Genomic DNA, 27,480 nt, shown 5'->3' with positions numbered 1-27,480 from the left:
AACCATTTCCTTGGCTCTTGTAGAGTGTATCCATTGTTTTCAATGCAATGATGTCCTTGAGGAGCAGATTCAATGCATTGGCAGCACAGCAAATGGGTGTGATGTGAGGTTAAGACTCCTCCACTTTAGACCAAGCAGCTTTCATGTTCGCTGCATAGTCTGTCACCAGTGCAAATACCTTCTGTGGTCCAAGGTCATTGATGACTGCCTTCAGCTCATCTGCAATGTAGAGACCGGTGTGTCTGTTGTCCCTTGTGTCTGTGCTCTTGTAGAATACTGGTTTAGGTGTGGAGATGATGTAGTTAATTATTCCTTGCCCAAGAACATTCGACCACCCACCAGAGATGATTGCATTATAGACTGTGTTCTCTATGATTTGCTTGACCTTCACTTGAGCCGTTGAACTCTGCATCCAGCAAATTAGTAGATAAAGCATGTCTGGTTGTTCTTCACCTAGCATACACCGCTCCATTCAGAAATCTCTTTCCAATACACATTGCCTGTGACCATCAGAGGTGCACCAGTTGCATACACAGCTTGAGCAAGACATCCATCAGCATTCCTCCATTGAGTCAAAAAAACTTCTGATTCCAGGAGGACTATGAGCTGTTGCTATCGATAAGGTATCTGATTTATCATTTTCACCTTGAATAGAAGTAGAGGGACTTTTATCAGAGGTTGCTTTTTGTGAGCGCTGAGGGAACTTAATGCACTTGGCCAGATGATTCTGCATCTTTTGTTGCATTCTTCACATATGATTTGGCACAGTATTTGCAAATGTACACGGCTATTCCTTCTACATTAGCTGCAATGAAATGTTTCCACACATCAGATAGTGCCTGTGGCATTTTCCTGTAAATATTAGAAAAAAAAGACAAAAACCCCCAAATACAATTTCATGTAGAGATAAATAGTTAAGCAGTTAGATTAAATACCTCCTTTGTAAGATAAATGTTTTAAAATGAAACATGTATGGAAACAGGTGCGTTAACACTCAGTTAGCAGGCTCAAGCAAGCTAAAACCCACATGGTAGCAAAAACTAACTAGCAGAAATTGTTAACAAGTTAGAAATGATTTAAACACACTTTGCTGTAGGCTACTATTTACTAGTTAACAAAAAAATCATATGTCATATAAAATATATTCACCCCACCCAGTATTGTAATCAAAGTTTACCAGAAAGCACGTAGTCCTTGACTCAGACAGTGTAGAAGTGTGGGCTCAATAGCATCTCATTACTGTGCAGGATCTTGAGAATCAGCTGTACATGTGATGGAAGAGTGCACTGCACATGTGATGGAAGAATGCACTGTGCAGGCAGAGGCTTGCAATTCTATTGAATTGGGGATAGTTTAACCAAAATATGCTACAAGACTTAGAATTGCCCTATGTGTATCCCACAAAAAAGGTTCACTGTTATAAGGTAACTTTTTTTTGATGAATTTAAGTAAAATTCCCGGCCTTAACTTCCCATTCCTGGGAAGGGTGAAAGGGGCAGATTTTTGGGTGATGACTGGACATCTCTAAGCCCTGGCTCCAGCAACATGCCCCCTCGGAGGGTGGTCATCCCATGGAATTTCTGACATCAGCTCTTTCTTTCTCCCCCTTTCTCTTTTGGTTAGCGCATGAGCAGTGTCTTTGTATTCAGTGACACTACTTACCGCAGCTGGTGTCCAAGCCTTGTTCAAGACTGGAATCTCCGAGTTCATTAATGAATAGAAGATGACCAAAAGACCAGGCCTAATTCAAAGCGGAAACCAGTAACAATCCTTTGTTTCCCCAAACTCTTGCACCTGTGTTGCGTTACCGTATTTGGAGAAGGGAGAACAGAGAAGATGAAAAGTTTGGTAACAGAATGGCTGTTTGCCATTGACACCGAACTAAAGCTTGTTTTGCTATGGAAAACCAATTTTTCACTAATAAACTCAAGTCAGTGGTTTTCATGGTTCAATTGGCTGACATCGCAGAAAATGTTCCAGGCTTAAGTTGTGCATTTCATAGATTTTTCTCCAATGACCAGCTTAAACAAATGTTATTTGACCAGGGAAAATGGTCCAAATCCAATTAAATACACTGCTCAAAAAGATAAAGGGAACACTTAAACAACACAATGTAACTCCAAGTCAATCACACTTCTGTGAAATCAAACTGTCCACTTAGGAAGCAACACTGATTGACAAATTTCACATGCTGTTGTGCAAATGGAATAGACAACAGGAAATTATAGGCAATTAGCAAGACACCCCCAATAATGGAGTGGTTCTGCAGGTGGTAACCACAGACCACTTCTCAGTTCCTATGCTTCCTGGCTGATGTTTTGGTCACTTTTGAATGCTTTCACTCTAGTGGTAGCATGAGACGGAGTCTACAACCCACACAAGTGGCTCAGGTAGTGCAGCTCATCCAGGATGGCACATCAATGCGAGCTGTGGCAAGAAGGTTTGCTGTGTCTGTCAGTGTAGTGTCCAGAGCATGGAGGCGCTACCAGGAGACAGGCCAGTACATCAGGAGATCCGTAGGAGGGCAACAACCCAGCAGCAGGACCGCTACCTCTGCCTTTGTGCAAGGAGGAGCACTGCCAGAGCCCTGCAAAATGACCTCCAGCAGGCCACAAATGTGCATGTGTCTGCTCAAACGGTCAGAAACAGGCTCCATGAGGGTGGTATGAGGGCCCGACGTCCACAGGTGGGGGTTGTGCTTACAGCCCAACACCGTGCAGGATGTTTGGCATTTGCCAGAGAACACCAAGATTGGCAAATTCGCCACTGGCACCCTGTGCTCTTCACAGATGAAAGCAGGTTCACACTGAGCATGTGACAGATCCTGGAGATGCCGTGGAGAACGTTCTGCTGCCTGCAACATCCTCCAGCATGACCGGTTTGGCGGTGGGTCAGTCATGGTGTGGGGTGGCATTTCTTTGGGGGGCCGCACAGCCCTCCATGTGCTCGCCAGTGGTAGCCTGACTGCCATTAGGTACCGAGATGAGATCCTCAGACCGCTTGTGAGACCATATGCTGGTGCGGTTGGCCCTGGGTTCCTCCTAATGCAAGACAATGCTAGACCTCATGTGGATGGAGTGTGTCAGCAGTTCCTGCTAGAGGAAGGCATTGATGCTATGATCTGGCCCGCCCGTTGCCCAGACCTGAATCCAATTGAGCACATCTGGGACATCATGTCTCGCTCCATCCACCAACGCCACGTTGCACCAGACTGTCCAGGAGTTGGCGGATGCTTTAGTTCAGGTCTGGGAGGAGATCCCTCAGGAGACCATCCGCCACCTCAGCAGGAGCATGCCCAGGCGTTGTAGGGAGATCGTACAGGCACGTGGAGGCCACACAGCCTCATTTTGACTTGTTTTAAGGACATTACATCAAAGTTCTAGTGTGCCTGTAGTGTGTTTTTTTTCCACTTTACTTTTGAGTGTCACTCCAAATCCAGACCTCCATGGGTTGATAAATTTGATTTCCATTGATAATTTTTGTGTGATTTTGTTGTCAGCACATTCACCTAATCTAAAGAAAAAAGTATTTAATAAGAATATTTCATTCATTCAGATGTGTTATTTAGGATGTGTTATTTTAGTGTTCCATTTTTTTTTTGAGCAGTGTGTATTGCTTTGGCTAAGAGCTGGAAGGCATTGAAAACCGGAGACATTAGTCTCGCCACCTGAACTAAGCACATTTACTCAACCAAACGGACGAAACATTGACGGTACAATTAGCAACACACCAATTTGCTAGCAGAACAGGAGTTTTTTTCTTGCTTTTTTTCCCTCTTCTCCCCCCCCCCCTGTAAAGGCAAGATGTGGAACAGGAGCGTATGGGCAGTAGTGTCTTCTCGGCTCACATTGCTGTGTTTCTGCGCCAGTGTTGAATGGGCACTCAATGATTTGCATTGTGTTGACTACCATGGTGTTACGTTGCGTAGCATTATGTTGGGCAGCTATGTCAAATATGTCTCTTATGATGTCCTGCGATTCGTTGCCTTGCAGTGTGTAACCTGTAATCTTTGATTGGGCTTCTTTGTCCAGGGCTCCTGCCTTTTCACGTTTCTGCAGCTATGCAAAGCAAGAAGTAGGCTACTTCAGTTGAGCTGCGTTATGCTGACTTGTACAACAAGACCGTTGCTGCTGTGCGGTATGCTTAGCTGTAGTTGCAGGGTTCTGAAGCTCAGGAGGAACTGGGTAAATGGGCTTGATTTTACCTCATTCCTCCGCCAGACAAACTCGGCCGCCTCAGACGTAGCGGTGCAGTTATGTAATGAGCAAGTGGGCTCAGCTTCAGTCAGTAATCACCACATTGTTTGACTTCCTCTAGTTGTGAAGTGTCTGTACTCTGTTTAGTCACTTTATGATCTCTTGATCCTGTTTCTGACAGATCCCTGGTACATTTGACTTGCTCAGAATGAGGGACTATTAGTACAAAACAAGGAAGGCTTGGGGCAATTGCACATAATATAAATATATATATATATATATATATATATATATATATAAGCTGTGGTTAATCAGAATTATTCCAATGATTAGGCTAGCCTTAAATGCTCTAAAAGTTTTCCATGTACGGTAGTAGCTTATCTGATTATAGTCAACGGTCTAGTATGCAACTTTATAAAGTTCATAAATCAGTCAAACCAAATAGCTTAAGCTGTTGTTCCAGCGTTTATGCCCATCTCTGAGCTGCTGTGCCTCGGACTACTGTGCCATTTCCTAACCCCTCTCCACCTTTCCTCCAGCCCAGTGTCATGGGCCTACCACTGGGCAACATTTATCATCGCTGGCGCAACTCACACAGCCTCAGTTGTCTTATCAGCCCTTCTATATCATCACTCATGTTTTAGCAGTTGTGTGAGGGTGTTACACACTCACTGAGATCACAGGGAAACTTTGATTAAACTAAAATAGAACTGATTCATTTAGAGGTGTGGTCATCCATCATCTTGAGCATGAAATGGGAATTGAACAACCCAATTGTCAATCTTTGGAAAATACTGACTTTAGGCTACATGTTGATGATCATGGAACAATATAATTGTAAAGCCTGAGTATCTTCAGGTATAGTGGCTAGCCTTACCGTTTTCATATTGGGCCTCAGGCTCTAGCTACTCTCCCTCTCGACTGGAAAGTGAGGTTCATGTTTCACATGATGAATGACTTAGTGGGCTAAACATGAAATGGCAAGTCCTTCTGCTGTGTACTAGTGACAGGCAACAACCCTGCTCCCCCTTCACTGGAAGTGCAGATCACTCTCATTTTGTAAGGATGCATAGAGGGCTCACTTTTTAAAAAGTGACTGCCCCTAAAAAGCCAATTTTAATTTGGTCATAAAGTCAATCTGGTCCAAAACTGAGATTTTAAAGGAAAAGATTGTATGTCACAGAATAAAGGGTACTGTAACAGTTTTCCTTGGGTTGAGTTTATTTCAATCCTGTACACAGCTGGCAGGACCCAAGCAATCATCAATTAGGTACGTGTAGCTGCTCGAGCCCCCTTCGTAATGCCCATGGTCAATTTGGTTTGACATTCGATAGTCCCCAACTAACACCATAGGGATATCAGTAAATTACATAACGTAGACAATTATTTTAAAATGTCAGTAGCTCCCAATTTCAATGACTTAACCTCAAATGAACTTTGTATAAAAATGCATATAAAAATATTGAGGCATTAAATGAGACAACTAAACGATGTGCAACATGAAAATATTGTCCCATTTACATTGTATTTATTGTCCAGGCTTGATGGAAGTTGGAGCAGGATGTCTTGTAGGCCTTGATAGACAAGGTTTTCTAAGTGATGGACCTATAGTGGAGCAAGTGCAAAAAACACATCTAGGGCTTGGTGTAAGCCTACTTAAGTAATGTAGGGCATATTGAGTGACCTTACATGAATGCACAATGTGACATGGCAAAGCATTTGGAGCAGTCTGCCCTTAATAAGTAGACTATAGCCTAGTCTCTCGGTCTTGTTGTGCTAAACATTTATCTTAGGCTAGATTACTTCCTATCATATCTGACTCAGTTTAAAGCAGTGGTTCTATATACCTATTCAGAATGATATCACTAGTATTCTTCTGTGGCTCTCCGCTGCTGTGGTAGCAGCTCTCTGGTTTTAGCTGACTCACCACCCCAGGTTATGTAGCTATGTGTTAGATTCTTCTGTTGCGCCTGTTTTGTGAAACGGTTTATTTGGAAGAATCACGATTTTTGAAAGGGTTCACCTACACCAGACCATACATTATTTTGAATTTTGGAACAGGAGGGTATATTTGGCCCATAGGCTTGCAGAGTGAGATAGTGAGGTTGGGGTGGGAAGCTACCAAACAGGATCTGTTTCTCGCACTAGTCCAACATCTCCCCGTCCTCCACCCAGAACCTAATGGAGTAGCTGGCCAGAGATTCTGGGTTGCTGACATTTAACTTTGTACTAACCTGTTAGCCCAAGTCAGATTAGCACCGCATTGACTGTGCTTACACTCAACTCTCGTTTCTCCTAAATCACTTGCAGTAGGCCTGTTCTTCACATGCTTAAATTAGACTTCTCAGTCTCGTGGAAGTCTCTGTTTTGGTTAGCCTGCAGTTGTTTCACTGCTGGAAGCTTATACTGTAATGGAGGTTGTCTCTCCATCCCTTGTTTACCTCCATGAATCTTCCAGGGGCCCACACAATGGCTGCAGCAGGCCGTGGTGACCATGTCTGCTTCAGTGATCCAGGCCTCTCCCAGGCTCAGCACCCACGTGCTAGCAGCAGCTCCCATTATGTAACCTTTCAGACAAAAGCATGGCCGGCCTGCACACACAACTGACTGCTCTGTGCTGGCAACACGGCCATTATGCTAGTCAGGCCATCGCTTAGGTGTGTCTCTCACAAAACCTAAACTTGAATGAAACTATTTTTGGGAAATTCTGACAGTTTCAACCCCGGATCGCTTACGTTGCTGTCAATACTTGCAGACACAACATTGACATTAATTTGTTGTCTTTGTCGGTTTATCACCCCTAGCAGCTGTCAACTAATAATTTAGTGGGACCCTTCCCTAGTTTTGTGGACCTCACCCCATTGTCAGGAGCTCCTGCTGGTTGAAGTGTCAGAAGCTGAGTGCGTCCACAGGAATGGCTGATGTTAGAGGCTGGGAATAACAAAGTCCTTTCACTGGTCTGTCAGCGTACATTCTGTCCACAGAGCGACACATTACCAACAGGCATTGGCACTAGCTTGTCCGTTGATACATCATTATTTGCAGTACTTAGTTTGCTCAACTCCCAGCAGTAGGTGTAATAGTGTCTCACACCAATCAGGTCATAAAATGATCTTTATGAGATGCAGTCAAGTCAACACAACAAGAGGCTTTGTATGGCAGCCAGGCCCTAGGAAGATATTGTGTTGCTGGCTTCTGCTTCTCTCACTAGTGTAAACACTAACCTACCCCCAGGGCCAGAAGTACTTGTCCACTCAACTCAACACCTATCTCTTTTGAATTCTGAGTATACTCACACAGCCTCTTGTCAACAGTGCCTTCTGAAAGTATTCAGACCCCTTTTCCACGTTTTGTTACGTTAAAGTCTTATTCTAAAATTGATTCCTAAAATCCTCAGCAATCTACTGAAAATACCCAATGATGACAAAGTGAAAACAGGTTTTTAGAATCCTTTATATATGTAAATATTCAGACCCTTTGCTATGAGACTCAAAATTGAGCTCAGGTGCATCCTGTTTCCATTGATCATCAGTCCACCTGTGATACATTCTATTGATTTGGAAAGGCACACACCTGACTATATATATATATATATATATAAGGTCCCAAAGTTGACAGTGCATGTCTGAGCAAAAACCAAGCTATGATGCCGAAGAAATTGTCCATAGAGCTCCGAGCCAGGATTGTGTCGAAGCACAGATCTGGGGAAGGGTACCAAAAAATGTCTGCAGCATTGAAGATCCACAAGAACACAGTGGCCTCCATCATTCTTAAATGGAAGAACTTTGGAACCACCAAGACTCTTCCTAGATCTAGTCGCCCGGTCAAACTGAGAAGTCAAGGGAGAAGGGCCTTGGTGAGGGATTGTGACCAAGAATCCGATGGTCATTCTGACAGAGCTCCAGAGTTCCTCTGTGCAGATGGGAAAACCTTCCAGAAGGACAACCATCTCTGTAGCCCTCCACAAATCAGGCCTTTATGGTAGAGTGGCCAGACGGAAGCCACCCTGCTCTGAAAGGCACATGAAAACCTGCTTCGAGTTTGCCAAAAGGCACCTAAAGACTCTCAGACCATGAGAAACAACATTCTCTGGTTTGATGAAACCAAGATTGAATTCTTTGTCCTGAATGCCAAGCGTCACATCTGGAGGAAACATGGCACCATCCCTACAGTGCATCATGGATATCCCCATGCTGTGGGGATATTTTTCAGTGGCATGGACTGGGAGATCGAGTTGGAAGGTTCACCTTCCAACAGGACAACAACCCTAAGCACACAGCCAAGACAATGCAGAAGTGGCTTGAGTAGTCAGAGCCCGGACTTGAACCCGATCAACATCTCTGGAGAGAGCTGAAAATAGCTGTGCAGCAACTCTCCCCAATTCAACCTGAACGCTTGAGAGGATCTGCAGAGAAGAGTGTTAGATACTCCCAAAATACATGTGTGCCAAGCTTGTAGCGTCATACCAAGAAGACTCAGTGCTGTAATCACTGCCAAAAGTGCTGAGTAAAGGGTCTGAATACTTATGTTAATGTCTTATTTCAGTTTAATATATTTTAGACATTAGCAAACATTTCTAAAAACCTGGTTTTGGTTTGTCATTATTGGGTATTGTGTGTAGATTGAGTAAAATGTAAAAAATGTTTAATCGATTTTAGAAAAAGGCTGTAACGTAGCAAAATGTGGAAAAGTCAAGGGGTCTGAATATTTTCCAAAGGCACTGTATAGTTTTGTTGAAGGATAGGCTGGCCCCTATCCACAGCTCCTAGCTGTGTGTTACAGCGGCTTTGGGAAAAGACACAAGAGATGTGAACATCAGTGAATTGCTACACCGCAAGTGTGTTGGAGACCCTGCAGAGAGAAGTCTTTTTCTCTCTTTTTTGTGGCCGAAATTGGAACGAGGGCACTGGCAATTCACTGGTTTAGAAAGACCTTTTGTCCTGTTGCCTTTCTTATCTTGCCTGCCAGTGTGCCTTTGTTGTAAGGAGGGGAGAGCGAGTGAGGCTGGGTCAAGGGAGCGAGAGAGGGATGGGTGTAAAAAAGAAAGAGAACTCATGATTCATCAGGTGCGGTGGTGAGGAGTTCACTGAGGCATGGGTGGGGCTAGAGGACTGCAGGTAACAAGGACAGTAGTCCAGTCACAGCTTGAAGCTTGAACTTCACTATCTCAAATTCATAACATAACATGAGAGGTGGAACATTTGACCATTTAGGAGGATAGAAGGGAAATGGGGTTTTAGACTCTAAGATGTACACTAGGGTACCAAAGGAATTTGAATTACTGCTTTAGGCTGTGTATGCTCAAAGAGAGCATACTCTCAATTCAGATATCTATACTGAACGAAAAATATAAACGCAACATGCAAACATTTCAAAGGTTTTACAGAGTTACAGGTCATATAAGGAAATCAGTCAATTGAAAATAAATACATTTGGCCCCAGTCTATGGATTTCACATGACTGGGCAGGGGTGTAGCCACGGGGGGAGCCAGGCCCAGTCAATCAGAATTTGTTTCCCCCCACAAAATGGCATTATTACAGCCAGAAATACTCTTCAGCACCTCCGTCAGGCGATCCCGCAGATGAAGAAGCCAAATGTGGAGGTCCTGCGGTTGCTAAGCTGGCTGGACATACTACCAAATTTTCTAAAACGACATGCTTATGGTAGAGAAATTAACATTCAATTCTCAGGCAACAGCTCTTGTGGACATTCCTGCAGTCAGCATGCTAATTGCACGCTTCCTCAACTTGAGTGTGTGGCATTATGTTCTTGATATGCCACACCTGCTGGGTGGATGGATTATCTTGGCTAAGGAGAAATGCTCACAAACAGTGAAGTAAACAAATTTGTGCATAAAATCCTAGAGAAATAAGGTTTTTTGTATGGAACTTTTCTGGGATTTTTTATTTCAGCCCATGAAACATGGGACCAACAGTTTGCATGTTGTGTTTTAAAAATTTGCTATATGTATTATAGGTCACATTGGCACAGTGCTTACAGCCAAACACTAGGCTACCTTATGGACTGAGATGTTGACACTAGAAGCCCATCTAATTTCTGTCAGGGACATTTCCAGTCATCCTTGCACTTGTATTGATTGCCCTCTGCATCTCTCCTTTCAATAGCCCATCTGCAGAAAATGTATTGTTCCCCAGTCTCGATTGGGGGTCATCATTGCTATTTTCTACACTGAAAACCTATCACACTTACCATAGTAAAATGATATTTTGCCTGATCCAGCAATGCCTCTTTTCAGCAATGTGATTTCTATTACCCATGGAATGCTGCAGTTTTGGACTTTTGGTTCTAAACCCTGGTCATTGTTTGAGACTTCTTTGTGCCCTGTAGTTTGGAGGTTCACTGACTGAGCCATGTTTTATAGTCAGAATGGTTTCTTAAAGGGAAGGCTCGCCTCCAACTGAAGGCGAGTTCAATAATGTCCTTGTGTAGAGCTTTTCTGTCTTATGTCTGGCCTTAAATGTTTGCCAACTTTATAATTGAGCTGTCAAGGTTCCCTAATTCAATGCTAGTACTTTTTGCAATGAGCATTTTTCTGTGGTGCTTTTTGTAAAGCATTCTTTATTGCCCATCGTGATAGGAGTGACGGCCAGTTAACTGAATCTGTGGCTGTGCACAATGGCACAAGTAAAGATTTGCTATTAGGAGTGTGCTGTGTAGGTAGAAAACAGAGACCCATCTGCGTCATCCCAACATGTTATCTTGTTGCCATGATTCAATGCAAATGTGATCACCCACAATAGTGGTCATGGGTGAGTGAGACATGGCCAGGCAGAAGGGTCAACTGGAAAATAATTTTCCACAGAGGTGTTGCCCTTTACAAAAACAGGCTTCCACATGGGCACTATGAAAGGGTCAGTGGGGTTATGGTCCATCTTTTTTTTGTGTGTTAGCTGTTAAGATTACATTTAACACACTTGAATCATTTTTCCTGGCCCTATAACGTTACATTTCACAATACCTGCCTGCTGTACAAATGGATCATAGTTTGATGCCAGTTCAGGTTTACATTTTCATCCGTTTTTGCTTCTTTTTGCTTCTATTTAGGTTTGGCTGGACGTGTAAGGCAAGTTGAAGAGTCCCCCTTCCCCTTGGTCCAGTGGTCTTGTCGGGGAGGGCGGATCCCCTGTTTTTTTTTCCTACCCTGATGCCGCCCAGTAAATTCATGATCACATGACCTTGGATATGGACGCAGTCCTGTCCGACTTTGTCCGTTCCACTGGAGCCGAACCAGGACTAGCCAGAGACCTGCTAGAGGGTGAGTTGCAAGGCATTCTGGGGTAAAATAGATGGTTTTATGGTCAACTGCTAGTGAGGGGTATACATTGAGCAGTGCACCTCCCAGTTAGAGCTGTTGGTTAGGTAAGCTATCATGTAAAAGGAGGAAGTTAAATCCAGAAGAGACTCAACTCTTGTTGCCTAGCAGCAGCACAAGTTGCAGGTAAGAATATGGGTTCAAAATGTAATGCACTGCAGTAGCTATACGGTGGTGAGAGACAAGACGTGCTCAAAATTCAAGTATTTACTCAAGCAATGGAATGTGTCAGTGGCCTTTACATAAGTCGCTATGGTTCTGACATATGGTAAATATTTATTTATTTATATTTATTTACTAATGACTGTTGAGTGGATCTGACTTTTATAGAATGCGTTGGCTTTTTCGGTCAGGTTTGACTTGTCCTTTCCATTTGCAGGGAAGAACTGGGATCTCACCGCTGCCCTCAGTGACTTTGAACAGCTGCGACAAGTGCATGCCGGGAACCTGTCGTACTCTTTTGCTGAGGAGAGGACGCACCCAGGCCCGGAGAAGGAGATGGCCAGAGTGGGGCGCCCCCTTCTTCACCGTCAAGAGGAGGTGCTGCAAGGTGAAAACAGTGGTAAGTAAAAAATATATATATATTTTGGGCATAATGTCACTTATTTACAACCACTTATCTGTTGTCCTCTTGTTCTCCTCATTGTGATAAACTAGAACCCTCTGTTTTGTTAGTTCACTCTTTATTTTTGTCAATTCTCTCAAGTCAGCCTTCCTTGTATACTTTCCCCTTGTCCAATTTCTCTTTCCTCCCCCTTCCCACAACTAACCCAAACTCCTCTTTCTCTCTTGTGGTACCTCCTTCCGCAGCCACAGAGAAGCGTCTATCGAGAGGCATCTCCCATGCCAGCTCTACCATCGTGTCCCTGGCACGGTCACACGTCTCCAGTACGGGCAACTGTAGTAGTGAGCCCCTTCTAGACACGCCTCTGTGCACATTCCAGCTGCCCGACCTCACCGTGTACCGGGACGACTTTCGTGGCTTCATCGAGAGGGACCTCATCGAGCAATCTATGATGGTGGCCCTAGAGCACGCCGGTGAGTTTAACTGCACGGGTCCCACTGCTGCCACCAATTACAAATAAATGACTTTATTCACTTCTGAGGCAATCTTGTTAATTGTGTCATGTAGGTGACCGTCTACACCATAGCTTCTCAGTACTAGACGTGCATGCTGAATTGTTTTTAGTGTGAATGAAACCGCGAGTGCCTGTTCTGTTTACATTAAGGCCGACTCAATTGGTGGACACGGGTGGGACCTAACTGTCAGAGTCTATTGCCATTGGCGACGAGTGGGGACGGAAACTGCCTGTTACATGCAGCGTCATTGGGTGAGTGTCATAGCCTTTCAAACAAGATCCAAATCTAACGTGTTAGGTCATACTCTGCTATGTCAATCAATGATAAGAGCTTCATTGTTAGCTGAAGTAAGCCCTTGAATAATTGTGGTACACATTATAGCTAAGCGTCAGTGTCCTACTGGAGAGGCTTAGCCCAGAGCAGTTAATTAGGATCCAATTGAGGTGTAAGCATTGTAGCTAAAAGGCCTTGTAATCCATCCTTAGAAATTGGGCTTTATTTGTGATATTCCTGAAGCTTCAGCCCATAATGGCACACTAAGCTAATTAAGAACACAACTCCCACATCAAACAACTTGCCTTTTGCCTTGAGTAAGGTTTGGATGTAACCACTGGATGTAACCACTGGTTTTCCTTTCTTTGAGATGGTGTTGTTTATACTATGTGCCTGTATGGCCTTGCAGGTATGTGGGGCTTTCATGACCGTGACCTGATGCTGCGGAAGTCTCTGTATGCACTGATGGACCACGGCCAGGAGAGGGAGTCGCTGAGACGCAGGTGGAGGTGGCAGCAGACCCTGCAGAACAAAGAGGTGGGGGATTCACTAGGTTGGATCCATGTGAAACTTAGTCCAAGGGATTGTTTACAGTCCTAAACTTCCATTTCAGTGTATTGAAGTGTGTGTGTGTCCACAGTCTGGTCTGGTGTACACAGAGGAGGAGTGGCAGAAGGAGTGGAATGAGCTGCTAAAACTGGCCTCCAGTGAACCTAGGATACACTACAGCACCAATGGCAGCAATGGGTAAGACCTGTCTCGGACACCTCTTGCACGCATTATTTATGTTAAGTATGTATACTATTATATTAAGTTTGAGGCATGCCAAATGGAGTTATGGCCCATCATGAGCCTCTGTTTTGGAACAAAGACTAAGATAGTAAGAGGAAAATGTTAGATAGTGGCTACCTATGTCACATCCTGCGTGTTTCCTGATCTGACCCCGTTCGTTTCCTATGTGCAGGACGGAGTCATCAGAGGAGCCTGTGTACGAGAGTCTGGAGGAGTTCCATGTGTTTGTCCTGGCCCATGTCTTGAGGAGGCCCATAGTAGTGGTGGCAGACACCATGCTCAGGGACTCTGGAGGAGAGGGTAAGGTGACACATTTTGATATTACCAATTTGGCCGCCTTGAATCCATAAGCTGTACTTTATGAACTTTAGTGTTGTAACTGATTGTGATGTTTTATGCTGAATGTTGTTCTCCTCCTCCTTCCTTCCCTCGCCAGCTTTTGCCCCAATCCCATTCGGAGGGATCTATCTGCCCTTGGAGGTGCCAGCTGCCAAGTGCCATCGCTCGCCCTTAGTGCTGGCGTACGACCAGGCCCACTTCTCTGCCCTCGTCTCCATGGAGCAGAAGGACGGCTCGAAAGAGCAAGGTAATGTTACATGTTCATCATCTTCCTCTTAGCTACCTATTACAACAAAACCAACACGTTTCATAGTGAAGTGGACCACACGATTAGACTATACCTCACCAAGGTCGAAATTAGAGGAACTGCACATCAATCATAGTCCCAAAATGGACTAACAGGGGTACCTGTGACATCTGATTTCTTTGTAATATTTGAAGTTTTGGTTTCAAGTAATTCCCTTGACTGACAGTGTTTTGTTTGTAAAGTATCACTCACTTGACACTCTGACTGAAGAGTAGCATTCTGAACTCACAACATCAGTCAAACACTCACGCAGAAGTTGGCTAGCTTGTTAGTTACTTCCAGACACAAATGAGAGAACACCTCCCTCTGACCATTTTACTCACCCTAGAAAAGCTGGTTAGACTTCTCTTTTCAAGAAGGGTTAATGACTGTAACAATAAAACATTTTTAGCCCGTCTTTACTGAAACATGTCAACTGGGTGTATGTCATTTGTAAATTCCTCAATTATTCTGCACTCTGGGTCTCTCAAACCAGAGTACTAATTGGAGTAGATTGCCAGTGTTTACGAACTCACCCCATGACCAACATCAAAGTACGCCTCCAAGACACGAATCTAGTCTTTTCAGTTGCATTCTTAATGAGGCATAGAAATTGGCCATTACGGTCCCTCTTTAATTAGTACTTTGCATCTGTTGAATGACAATTGCTGGATTGAAGAATGCTTTTAATTTTACTTTGAACATTTTTGCTCCCTCTCCCCCACAGTTGTGATCCCTCTCACTGACTCAGAACACAAAATGCTACCTGTACACTTTGCAGTGGACCCTGGGAAGGACTGGGAATGGGGCAAGGATGACACGGACAATGTCATGTTGGCAAGGTATGTTCTGACTCATTGCACTTCAAATTGGGTCTGCATTACCCCCTCCAAAAACACACACGCAGTCACTATGTCCTCGTAGGACCTAATATCCTGTATTGGCCCCTGCTCCAGATTAGAGAAATGCTCGTCAGTCAGAGTGAGATTAGCTCTAAATGCCTTCTATGATTGGAACAAGGGGGAATACAGAAATAGCCTGAAATAAAAATAACTGAATATTTATTCCACAGGATTAAGATTTGCTGTTGTTTCAACTGGAATGGTGTACAAAAATAACTTCAATGGAATTAACACAGTACCTTCAGAAAGCATTCAAACTCCTTGACTTTTTCTACATTTTGTAGCGGAATTATGTTTTTATAAATTTTTACTAATTAATAAAAAAATGAAAAGTTAAAATGTCTTTGGCCAGTAAGTATTCAACCCCTTTGTTATGGCAACCCTAAATAAGTTCAGGAGGAAACATGTTGCAATAATAGTGTTTAACATGATTTTTGAATGACTACCTCATCTCTGTACCCCACACATACAATTATCTCTTAGGTCTCTTAGTCGAGCAGTGAATTTCAAACACAGATTCAACCACAAAGACCAGGGACATTTTTCAATGCCTTGCTAAGAAGAACGCCTTATGGTAGATACATTTTTTTTCTTTTATAAAAAAAGAGTCAGACATTGAATACCCCTTTGAGCATGGTGAAGTTATTAATTACACTTCGGATGGTTTGTCAATACACCCAGTGACTTCTCCGTTGCCAGAGAAGAAGGAAACCGCTCAGGGATTTCACTAGGAGGCCAATGGTGACTTTAAAACAAAAAGTTTAATGGCTGTGACAGAACTGAGGACGGATCAACAACATTGTAGTTATTCCACAATAGTGCTGAGCGATTGGTGCTTTTTTAGTTCGTTTTGGTTTGATTATATAAAAATAATCACGTCTTGATTATTTGGGTTGAATAAAACAATGAATAAAAGACCCATGATGGTAGTGGACTGTCCATTACTGCTTATCATTTATTCACATGACTTTAGTAATATTTCAGTTGTGTATATTACATTTGTTTTATGGCTTTATTTCATTCGAAGTCCTCATCTCTGTAGAGCTGCTGTCTGACAAAATCCCAATTTGTTTTAGTTCTTCAAAGGCATACTTTTATGACTCCTGTATTTTCAGGTAGAGATAGAAAGCAGCTGTTGCTTCGTTAGTTATGTCCCATCACAATCAAATATTTGTGTTTCTTCTGTAGCAGGCATAAAAGAAAGACAGGAAAAGTAGATGTGCAATGGATTATGGTCATTGTAGTTAATTACCACATTTAAGGTTCCAAAATATGTAAAATATTTGTCTGCTGGAAACTACAACTCACTACTACATCGCACAGTTCAGGATGGATCAGATTTATCTCTAGAGAAACTGCAATGTGCTCACGGGGGAAAAATGGATTTCAAATAATTGAACCAACAACACAATTAGTTATTTAAAAAAAACAAAAAATAACTTGTATTTAATTTCTCAGCACTACTCCCTTATACTAAACTAAATTGCAGAGTGAAAAGAAGGATGACTATATAGAATACAAATTTTACAAAAAGGCACTAAAGTAAAACTGCAAAGAAATGAACTTTATGTCCTGAATTCGAAGCATTATGTTTGTGGCAAATCCAACAACACATCACTGAGTACCGCTCTTCATATTTTCAAGCATGGTGGTGGCTGCATCCTGTTATGGGTATGCTGGTATTCAGCAAGGACAATTGAGTTATTTAGGATAAAAAGAAACAGAATAGAGCTAAGCACAGGCAAAATCCTAGAGGAAAACCTGCTTCAGTTTGCTTTCCAACAGACACTGGTAGAGAAATTCACCTTTTAGCATTCACCTTTTAGCAGGACAATAACCTAAAACAAGGCCAAATATACACTGGAGCTGCTTACCAAGATAACATTGAATGTCAGTTACAGTTTTGACTTAAATCAGCTTGAATATCTATGGCAATACTTGAAAAAGGCTATCAATGATCAACAATCAACTTGACAGATCTTGAAGAATAAACTAATAAAATGTGCAAATATTGTACAATCCAGGTGTGCAAGGCTCTTAGAGACCTACCCAGAAAGACTCACGGATGTAATCGCTGCCTAAGGTGATTCTAACATGTATTGACTCGGGTGTGAATACTTTACGGAAATAAATTGGCAAACATTTCTAAAAACGTGGGGTATACCATTGAGGTATTGTGTGTGGATGGGTGAGATTATTTAATCCATTTTGAATTCAGGCTGAAACACAACAAAATGTGGAATAAGTCAAGGGGTATGAATACTTTCTGAAGGCACTGTACATAGTTTGTCAAATGGATTATAGAACCATTTGTATGGGGAATTAGAATTTCAGCTCTACACAATTATGCATTCATGTTGGCTACATTTCTGACACAGTATTTATCCATTATCGAAGGTTACATAGTTTCAAGTGAGCCGTTTGGGCCTCAAGACTTGAACAGATGCCACGCCATTAGCCTAGTTTGAATAACTGTCATGTTTCCAGACATCACTTATGTAGCCTAGTTCTTATTTCCCTTTCTCTAAATGATGCATGTAATATTCTGGGAAGCAGCCCTTTCTCTAAATGTTTCCCCCAACATGGTGTTACTGTTAGGGGCACGACAAGGCGATTTCACACTCCGTTTTGAACTTTGACCTGTGTCTTCCTCCCTCAGTGTGACCCTGTCCCTGGAGGCAAAGCTCCAGCTGCTACACAGCTACATGACTGTCACCTGGCTGCCCCTGCCCTGTGAGGTATCTTTCCTTTTCTCATTCGCTAAGGGGGAATCCTAACTCTTAACACACTTCCCTCAGTCATGCATTGATGTCAATGGGAGACTGACCATTTGAGTTGTCGGTTTGGATTCAGCCGTGGTTGCAGATAATTTTGTAACAATAGCATACCTGAACACCCCCTCTAAATTGTTTGTGAATGTGAAGCTTAGATCATATGTTACCTACCTGGTTACGTTTTTAGCATGTTGTAATGGATGGTTAAATTGAAATGAAGAGAGATATATAAAATGTAGATAGGCTATTTACTGTGTTACATAACTGTGTGGGTTTCTGTTATTATGTGGGTTGTAATTTTCTGTTTTGTTCTAGTCGGCAGTCATTCCCTCTGCTTCACAAACCCCATGTTGAAAACAAACCACCCATAAATTGACCTCACACTAAATGGTTTGAGGGGCCTTTTCGTGCATTCCAATCTAATGCTGGGAGTTAGAAAGAATATCAACCTCATGGCAATTTCACCGTTAACCTCTAGTGAGAAGTAGCAATAGACGGATCGCTGTTGAAGAGCTGAGGTATTCTGACTTTCCAATAAAAACGAGGACGTTGGTGTTACAACTCTTCGGTTGTCACGGTTATGGGGCTTGGCAGAGAGGACCGTTTTGATAACTGTCCATTGTGTGAACTAGTGTCATCATTATCTTCATTGTAGGTCCCACCCTCTCCAATTACAGCATGTATATTTTCCAATAGAATCTATAGAAATGGCAAAGAAGCTTTCTGAACCGAGTCATCTGCACCTCTCACTCCTGCTCTTAATCTCTGTTGCTCTCTGCATCACACACTCACACCCGCTCCCTGTTTCTTTTTTATTTCTCTATAATTCATCATCGGTGTGTCTGTTCTTTCAGCAGGCACCTTTGGCTCAGCCCGAGTCCCCCACCGCCTCTGCAGGAGAGGACGCCCGCACCCCTCCCGACTCAGGAGAATCCGACAAGGAGTCGGTCAGCAGCAGCTCCAACGGTGATGCAATGACGACAGCAGGGGCTGCCAGCGCAGGTGGAGGTGTGTCGACTAAGAACAGCTCCTCCTCCTCCAGCTCGTCCAGTAACAGCTCGGCAACATTGACGACGGGTACGGGGGGAAAGGAAAAGCCCAAGAAGGAGAAAGACAAAGACAAGAAAAGGGCTGACTCTGTGGCCAACAAGCTGGGCAGCTTTGGCAAGAGCCTGGGCAGCAAGCTTAAAAAGAACGTGGGCGGGCTGATGACGGGGAAGAATGCAGGAGGCGGCGGGGCCAAGCAGGAGGGCACAGAGAAGAAGAAAAGTTCGCTGAGGGGGCGGAAGGGCAGCAAGGACAGCTCGCCTTCGGCCCACGCCTCTGAGGACTCTGGGAAGGGCTCGCCGTCGTCGGGCAGTGAGCGTCAGAATGGCACGGGCGGTGGCAGCAGCGAGAGTGACCCGTATAAGTACAGTGCCGACGTGAAGGCGAGCCTGAGCATCCTGCGGGCGGCCATGCAGGGCGAGAGGAAGTTCATCTTCGCTGGCCTGCTCATCACCAGCAACCGCCAGCCCTTCCAGGAGGAGATGATCCAGCGCTACTTGTCTGATGCTGAGGAGCGCTTCCGGGTAGAGCAGGAGCAGCAGCGGATAGAGGCAGAGCGGAAAGGAAGCACCAATGGCATCCAGCAGCCCAAGAAGGAAGCAACGGCAGGCACAGAGGTGGGCTACCGCACCTATGAACCGAAAGAGGAGCCGGCTGAGAGCTCACCGCCCAACTTCAGCCACCTCAAGTCGTCCTCATTCAACCCCTCACTCTACTCCGGCGTGGTGCCCATCCCCCGGCCAACCTTCATGGACCAGCCGCCCTCCCCGGCCCCACTCACTCAGCACCCACACATGCACGGCTACATGGAGACGCGGCGCCAGCTTGCAGGTGGCTCCCCAGCCTCGTCTTATCCCGGGCTGCCTTCCTATGCCACCCTCCCCCGCCACTGCCCCATGGCGCAGGGCCCCCCTCACCCCCAGTACCACCCCCCGCAGGCACCGGTACCCCTCAGCCCCTTTCGCCTCATCCCCTCTTTCGCACCCTCATACCTCCCTGAGCACGACCCTCCAGACAACCCCACCTCAGAGCCTGTAGGTGGGGGCTACACTAACGGATTCCGGGACTTGCGCGCTGCCCTGGATGTTCCTCGCAGCGGGCCTCTCCCGGTCAGACACTACTCCCTGGGCAGCGCCGGAGGCCTGTCCAGCCGCTGCCGGACGCCCAGCTGCAACTACTACGGACACCCCGAGACGGGCAACTACTGCTCCTGCTGCTACCGAGAGGAGCTGAAGAGGAGGGAGACGGAGCCAGCCATCCACAGGTTCTGAACAGATGGACTGACCAGAACTGGCTTTGTGGCCACCAACCACAAGGAAACTGGATGAGGATGAGGATGAGGTTTCTTGCTATAGGGTGATACAGAGCCTGGCCCTCTTATCGCATCACCTCCTTCTCTAAAGGAAACACTGTGTGTGGAGAGCGTCCTGGACAGGATCAGTGCAGTGACTTCAGAGACTGGAGAGAAAGGGGCTGTGGCTGTGGCGAGCGTTAGACAATAGGACTGTGCACATCTCTTACATTTGTTGTGGCTCTTATGCAGGCTGTATGTATGTGTGTGTGTGTGTGAGAACTGCAGGCTCTCCTCCACTTTGTCCCCTTGTCGCCTTGCAGCTGTCTCCTCCTGGTGGAGAGAATGTATACGGCAGGCGATACACGCACACTGACATTCACATTACATACACAAACTAACACTGCACAAGCACAACCAGAAACTTCTTGATTATCACTCTTCTCCATATGTGGAGACGACCTATATTTGGCCCTGTAAATTGGTGGTATTTTAACATACGAATCAACCCTTCAATGTCTTGTTAGTCTTTTCAACCAGAGGGTTAGAGATGTATGCAGACGGACTAGCCCAGGGCATTACTGTTACCGGGTGCTCATGTATGACTTGGGAATGAACAGTGCTCTTTCCTGATGAGTAGTTGGGTTTATTTTGCGTTGGTCCTCGCTCTTGTAATGCAAATTGAAACTACAGTATTATGTTACAGCGGTTGCTGTTCTGGCTTCAATGGTGCTGCTAATGTTCCAGAATGCAACAGACCTCTATTCAAGTTCATCTCAAATATAACAAGCAAAACAGATAGTCCTATCCACCCTTAAGATGCCTTTTATGGCAAAGTAGCCATCCAATCTAAATTCACCACTGTGTCCAGATGTCAGTCAAGTCCATTTTTATACATCTACCATTTTTAGATGTCTCCCAGTATCAATTATAGAACATACATGGCGGAGTACTGTGGTAGATATTCCCGAATGGCTAATATACAGTTTTTAATAAGGTTGCTAGAATCTTACTGTTCCTGGCTTGTTTTTGTCATTTTATATCCATCATGAAAATCAGGCATTTCAATAATATGCTGGTACATTTAAGGTCATCCAACACTACTAAACCGGCATTCAAAACCAACTCCCCTCGCATTTTCAGCTCAAGACCTCAAGGTAATCAGTACACGCTAAACTGATGAACGTTCACATTTTGGTTGAAAAAGACACTGTCCATTGTAACATTGTAACTCTGCTTCTCTTGTGGCTGAGAAAGGTAACAGGTATTTTATGGAATCTTGTCCATAGGGCTGTGTTACTTTAGTCTAAATATGAATAACTTTTCGTGAATACCTACTTATGGCAAACCCCAAATTCCTGACATGGACACCCCATTGATACAATTAAAAACAAGTTGGATTATTTAACCCAACTCCCCTTCAAGTCCTAATTGAGGGCATTGTGTTGATTCCAAACAAGTGACGGACCCCCGTCGCTTAACCTCTCTGCACAAATTCAAGCACTTTCCTAATGTCCGTAGACATTTTGTTACTGTTTTGAAGGTATCTGACTGTTATGTTGTCCTTAGGTCATGTCAGAACTGTAGACACTGCACCTCTATTTGCAGGAAGGCAGACGCATGGGCTAGAACCCCTTGGCTAAGGATTCAGTTACCATGGGAACAGCTTTTTGGTGCCAGTGTTGTGGTTTAACTCTATTTCCTAGTTGCCTTTTTCAGTCTCTTGTCCTTGTGGCATTACAATCTTGTTTGTATGTTTTACAAAATGTGCATCAGGTGTACAATACTCGTTTTTGCTGCAGTTTCTCTTCTGGTATTTTTGTACCCTACTCAGTGTAAAGCCCCTGTTTTTAAATATTTTCATTTTGCACCCAGACATGGAGTCATTTTCGAAGATCATAACAATGTGATTTAGAGATCAAATGTAAAATATATATATATTAATAATAATAATAATAATAATTCTGGCGTTTGGAACATATCACATTTTTTTAGATACCGTTTTGGTCTCGTGTTACACTCAATGATTTGCAGATTAGGAATTGATTTGTTTTTCTCATCACCAATGTATTAACACTTTCTCATCCAAGCCGTGTTATTACCAATGAGCCATGTAAAATCATGAGGAAGACTATCTTCCTGACTCTATAAACATCTGTTCACTTGAAGCACAATAGCGAGAGAATATCTGTATGCAATTCACTGCCTTGCCCAATGGATGGCGCTCTTGTATATGTATTCAATGTTCCTGGAAGTTTCCATGCTCAACTTAACCAAAAATACAAAAGAGAACAATTTATGGGTACTAAGATTTGAGTTTATTTAAAAAAATAAAATTTGCCAAGGGTATGAGGGACTCTTCTCTCTTTTTTAAGTAACTTGTCTTTTGAGAGGCAGTTCAAACATGTGGCTCAAAATAGTCACCCTTCAAGGGAATGCTCCATGACTTTGAGGTGGCATGTGCATCTTGAATTGGAACCAACCATTCCCCACAATACCATTAAGCTATATCCCAAACAATATTTCTGTGTGACGGGGGGGGTGCGGTGCGTGCGTGTGTTTGTGCGCTTACGCTGTATGAAACCATTTTGCAACAAAAAATTGCAGCTCATAAGGCACAAACAGGTCATCTTTAATGAAAAGATGATGGCTAACTAAGAAATGGGTGTATGCGTGCTTTCTCTCCTTCCAATGTAATAATATTTGCTTACATCAACAACATTTTATTTTTAAAGAATTGGATGGCTTACAGACAACATCTTGAACATTTGACTTAGACTGCAAACATTTTTGTATAAAAAACAAATGACTGAGGTTGTATATGTTCAAGTTATTTTTGTAAACCCAAAGTTTTACAATGTTTTTAAAGATAATCTATAGACGGATGCTAAAATTAGTGGAAGATAAGTTTATAACCTGGGTTTATGGAGGAGTCAGTATTCACCAAAATGGACAGTTTGGCTGTCAAGGTTGATCACAAAAGAGCCTCCTAAACTCAAAGGTTTCTCATTAGCAAACTAGTTTCCTTCTTGCTGACCTGACGATATGATTTGGGAATATATATTTATAGTGAGAATCTTTTTTTTCTTTTTTTCCAGAAGCTTCCTTTTGGAATGTTTAGTTGAGAAACTTTTAGTATGTTCTTTCTTACGTGTCAAGCAGACTGGCTTTTATTTGTTTGTTTTTATTTGAATTTGAATTTTATTTTTTATTTCTCACCACCAATCCATGCAATGCTAACACATTACAGCAATGATTCAATACTTGATTGTTGGTGTTTTCAACCTATACTCTTGCTGCAATCCCTCTCTCGGAATAAGATGGCTTTGAATTTGTTTTACTAAGTAACTGACCCATTATTTTTCTATTGTACATTTTCTCTCATTTCTATGGGACAGAATAGTCATCAGCAACATGAACATGGGATACTTTAGTTGCATGGGACTGGAATTGTTGCATGTAAATGGCTATCCATTTAACCAAATTTGTGCATTATTTTGAGCTGATTTGGGCAGTCCTGGTTTTGTGACCAGTTTTTTTTTTTTTTTTTTTTTTCTCCATCTTTTCATGTTTGAAGAGGAGAGGCTGTGACAGTGCAATCTGGATGGAAAGAACATCTGATTTAATTTTTACATTTTTTTTTGTTGTTGCACTGTTTGAATAAATTCTCATTGTATTTCAACAACATGGTGGCAATCCCAAAAGTTTTACTCTTTTTTTTTTTGGGGGGTTACAAATGTATGGTAGGTATTCCAGAGATGTACAGAAAAGGGATTCTGTTTTTCAATGTGCTCATTGGATATACAATAATGTTGGATGAAAGGTGAGAATTGGTATTATCTTGATCTAAGGATGATGTAATTGTGATACCGTTGATTTATAATCTTTCGTGGCCAGACGATGTAAACATAAGTAGTACCGTAGTCCAGTACATTTATCGATCATCTGACCAAATGACAACCGATTTTTAGTTCTGGGTTAACTGAGATTACATTGTAGATGAATCGATGTACAAATTGACTCTAACATCTAATGCCAGCCAGTGGATATAAATGTAAAACTATTGGATTATATTGTCCAATTATCAATTGTGTTGAAACACTCAAATCAACCATGCAAGAGAGACTTAACAGCTAAAGCTGTTCACAGCGTTACACATTAGAAGTAACTTTCACCCAGATGATGCAGCCGACACTGTCTGAAGCTGTTCTATGTATTAGAGAAATTGGAGACCCTTATTTAATATTGAATAGGGTCCCATGTGGTCGAACGAGGTTTGGATTTATAGCTCGATCACAAGGACACGGTCTCCCCACCTGGCTGTTAGGAGGGACAGACTGTACTTCATCCATTTGGAATTTCTATTTGCTCATCGAAAGGAATTTATGCAGTACATTCCCACTGGAATATTCTTCCAATAGCATCTGTCTGCATTACTGCAGTACTACCTTTCTACATTGTCAGTTCTGATGACAGAGCAGCCATTTATCAAAGGATCAACTGCAGGTACTGTATCACTCATCCATCACTTGCCTTTGTTAAGACTAATAAGACTAACGCCTACAAATGGGTACATTTTTTTTTTAGGGCTTTTATTTTGTATGTAGTTGTATGCTGGTTGAAACTACTGGTAATTTATGTAGATTTTGATGTATTGTTTTTATTGCTTCTGTGCTCTTTAAGCTTAGTCATCCTCTTGGCTTTTTCTTATGTTTACATCGTTGCTTCCATTCTTGTTTGAAATTCTCAAGGTAGGTGAGAAGTTGAACACTTAGTGACAATGCCATTTTACAGAATACTACAAATGCAGCATCCAACTCATTCTGCATTAGTAAAATGGGTATAATGATTTACAACTATTTTACAATGTATGATCCTGTAAAATGTTATAATGCGGCTGATGTGAAGTATCTATATGAGTTAATGGGACTAGACTGATTGTCTATGATATCACGTTTTTATTTCAGGTGGTTTTCGAAAGTTCTAATTTCAGCGAATCAGTTTGTCAGTTACAAATGACAATGTAGCATTGGAGGCAAAACACTTGTATTTAGAAATATACGTGCATCTGTGTATAGGCCAGTATTCAACAACCTATTAATTGGCCCATTTGAACCATCACCATTTCCATAAAACTAGGCTTACTTCAAAAGCTCTACATACGGTCACCTTTCGTAAACCCCAAATTCAAAATGTCACCACTGCGTTCTTCATAGTCCTGAAGAACTGAACTGCTTTAGTCCCAGTGCTCTTGACACCTCATTCAACTAACCAAGACCTTAATTACCTGAATAAGGTGTGGTAGTGCAGGAAGGAACCGAACATGCACACCTTGTGGCTTAATTTGCAGGACCATTAGTGAAGAACAAACTACTGGTAAAACAAAAAAATGGATTCCTATTAGATGCTTTTTACACTGCTGGCCCTTTAAGAGGCTCTACTGCACTTGCTTTTTTCACTGGTGTGTGTCGTTTTAACTATGGTGAGGGGAAACAACAAATGGAACGCAAAAGGGACAAGCAGAGGTATACATTTCATCCCCTTACCAGTGACTGACAACCTATAAGCAAATATTCCTGACAGGCTCTACATTTATGCGGGGCGTGCTCTACACCGTAGCGTACAGACATGGGTGCTTTCGCTAATGATAAACGTGAAATAAACTAAATTAGTTTGTAATTCAGAGACCACCTCTGTTCTCGAAACCGGTGATGCATGGACTCGCTGACATTCGAAGAAAGTGGACCGTTTCTTATGTTTTTCTGGAAAAGACATGGAGCGATTAAAGGCATTTTTTCTTCTCGCCATCGGAAAAACCCCGTAAATTAACTAAAGTCTGATAGCTTACTTTCTGTAGTTCGTGCCGAGAGAGTTGGATATTGGACGTCAAAATGTTAACGGGATCCAAAACCACGTTCAAAGTGAGACAAATGGTTCCAGATATAAAGGTAGGCTTTCGACGCAATGTTTTAATATTCTGTTTCATTTTCTTCATATCCTGAAATGTAGCTTGCCCTGGCTTAACTTTTTAGGTACCAATGAGAATAATAAAATGAAATACTTTGTTCGATCATTGGTGGACTATATACACAGAGGTAGAGTGTAGATTCCACCTAGATATTTTACTGTGTTCAGAATGGTTAGTTACATTGTCAAATTAGTTGGACACATTGTATCGAATTCAATGAAACATTTTAAGACGGTATTACTTGTGGAAACAGTTTCATGGTTTGATAACCTACATTTCAGACAGAAGGCCTTTTATTCTTACTGTCTGGGACTGAGGGAGTTGTTTTCCTTTTATGTAGCAACAAATACAAGCTGTTCATCGTAGCATTCTTTGTTTTATGTACAATGTTTCTATATGGTAGAGGCAGTCAGCACGTGTGCACTGAGTTTTGCCTGCTTGGATTGTATGAATTATTATCCATACCAAATGATGGCATGTGCTATGAATGTCCATATGTTTTATGTATTTAGAGAAATATATATATTTTTTGGAGCTGATGGACTAAACCAAAACTTAAACACTACAGGCACATAGTGTACAGTTGCATACTGTACAGTATTATATGAGAAGAATGAGATGTGGGAATATGAATTGACTTCAGCAAGTGCGATTAGGCTATATATTTAATACCCTGGATCATCATGCATAGAGCGATGCCTGTTTTCTTAAACCACTCATAACTACTCTTCAGCAGCACCTCATGTGATTCTAAGCTTGGGTGGCCAGGAAGCAATCATCCAGGACCTTAAACTCTGTTATACCACCACAGAGGGATCAACCTTTTACCTACAGTATGTCAGTCAACGTGCTTTGTCACGCCCGTCTTTGGAAAAGTCTTGGTAAATCTGCATTGCTGCCTCCTTTACAAGAGAGACAACAGTTTTGGACGTCATTACATGGAAGACTGTGTCTATGTGAGCACATTCGGGGCGAGGGACATGTCTATAAGCCCAATACAATTAAAACCAATTTAAATCGAAGAACCTTGGGGAAAATTGGTGGACTGATTATTACAGTGATGGTTTATGTCATAGCCTAGATATTCTTTCGAATTGTAAATGTTATGCTCGTGCGCCCTGTGCTGCTTAGCTCTTCCTCCATGGTTATTTTGAGAAGCCGCAGGGGGAAACAATAAAAGATGCCTCAACTCCACCCT

At 42.8% G+C, this 27,480-nt stretch overlaps 2 protein-coding genes across 3 annotated transcripts in view; both read left to right on the top strand.

Moving 5' to 3' along the window:
• LOC112229610 (OTU domain-containing protein 7B) overlaps positions 1-22,663 on the top strand; it is a 32,169-nt gene extending 9,506 nt beyond the window's left edge. The window contains exons 2-12 of the mRNA XM_024395549.2: positions 11,263-11,473; positions 11,910-12,092; positions 12,341-12,568; positions 12,760-12,861; positions 13,293-13,420; positions 13,524-13,630; positions 13,848-13,975; positions 14,112-14,261; positions 15,028-15,142; positions 17,862-17,940; positions 18,831-22,663. Coding sequence (XP_024251317.1) covers positions 11,389-11,473; positions 11,910-12,092; positions 12,341-12,568; positions 12,760-12,861; positions 13,293-13,420; positions 13,524-13,630; positions 13,848-13,975; positions 14,112-14,261; positions 15,028-15,142; positions 17,862-17,940; positions 18,831-20,294 — 2,769 coding nt within the window. The 5' untranslated portion in view covers positions 11,263-11,388 and the 3' untranslated portion in view covers positions 20,295-22,663. The remainder of the gene's footprint in view (positions 1-11,262; positions 11,474-11,909; positions 12,093-12,340; positions 12,569-12,759; positions 12,862-13,292; positions 13,421-13,523; positions 13,631-13,847; positions 13,976-14,111; positions 14,262-15,027; positions 15,143-17,861; positions 17,941-18,830) is intronic.
• Positions 22,664-24,657: 1,994 nt separating this feature from the next.
• LOC112229597 (myotubularin-related protein 11) overlaps positions 24,658-27,480 on the top strand; it is a 33,770-nt gene continuing 30,947 nt past the window's right edge. Inside the window, exon 1 of one of the 2 annotated variants that reach the window (XM_024395537.2) lies at positions 24,658-24,820. Coding sequence is in view for 1 of the 2 variants with exons in the window: in XM_024395531.2 (XP_024251299.1) it covers positions 26,206-26,262 (57 nt within the window). In the remaining variant the exon portion in view is untranslated. Of the gene's footprint in view, positions 24,821-25,777; positions 26,263-27,480 lie in introns of those variants that run through there. The other variant, XM_024395531.2, reaches the window with a different exon arrangement.

This window comes from Oncorhynchus tshawytscha, linkage group LG03 (assembly GCF_018296145.1).
Source record: "Oncorhynchus tshawytscha isolate Ot180627B linkage group LG03, Otsh_v2.0, whole genome shotgun sequence".
Lineage (NCBI taxonomy): Eukaryota > Metazoa > Chordata > Actinopteri > Salmoniformes > Salmonidae > Oncorhynchus > Oncorhynchus tshawytscha.
Note: the sequence above shows the minus strand (reverse complement) of the source record. Positions and strands in the feature narration are given on the sequence as shown.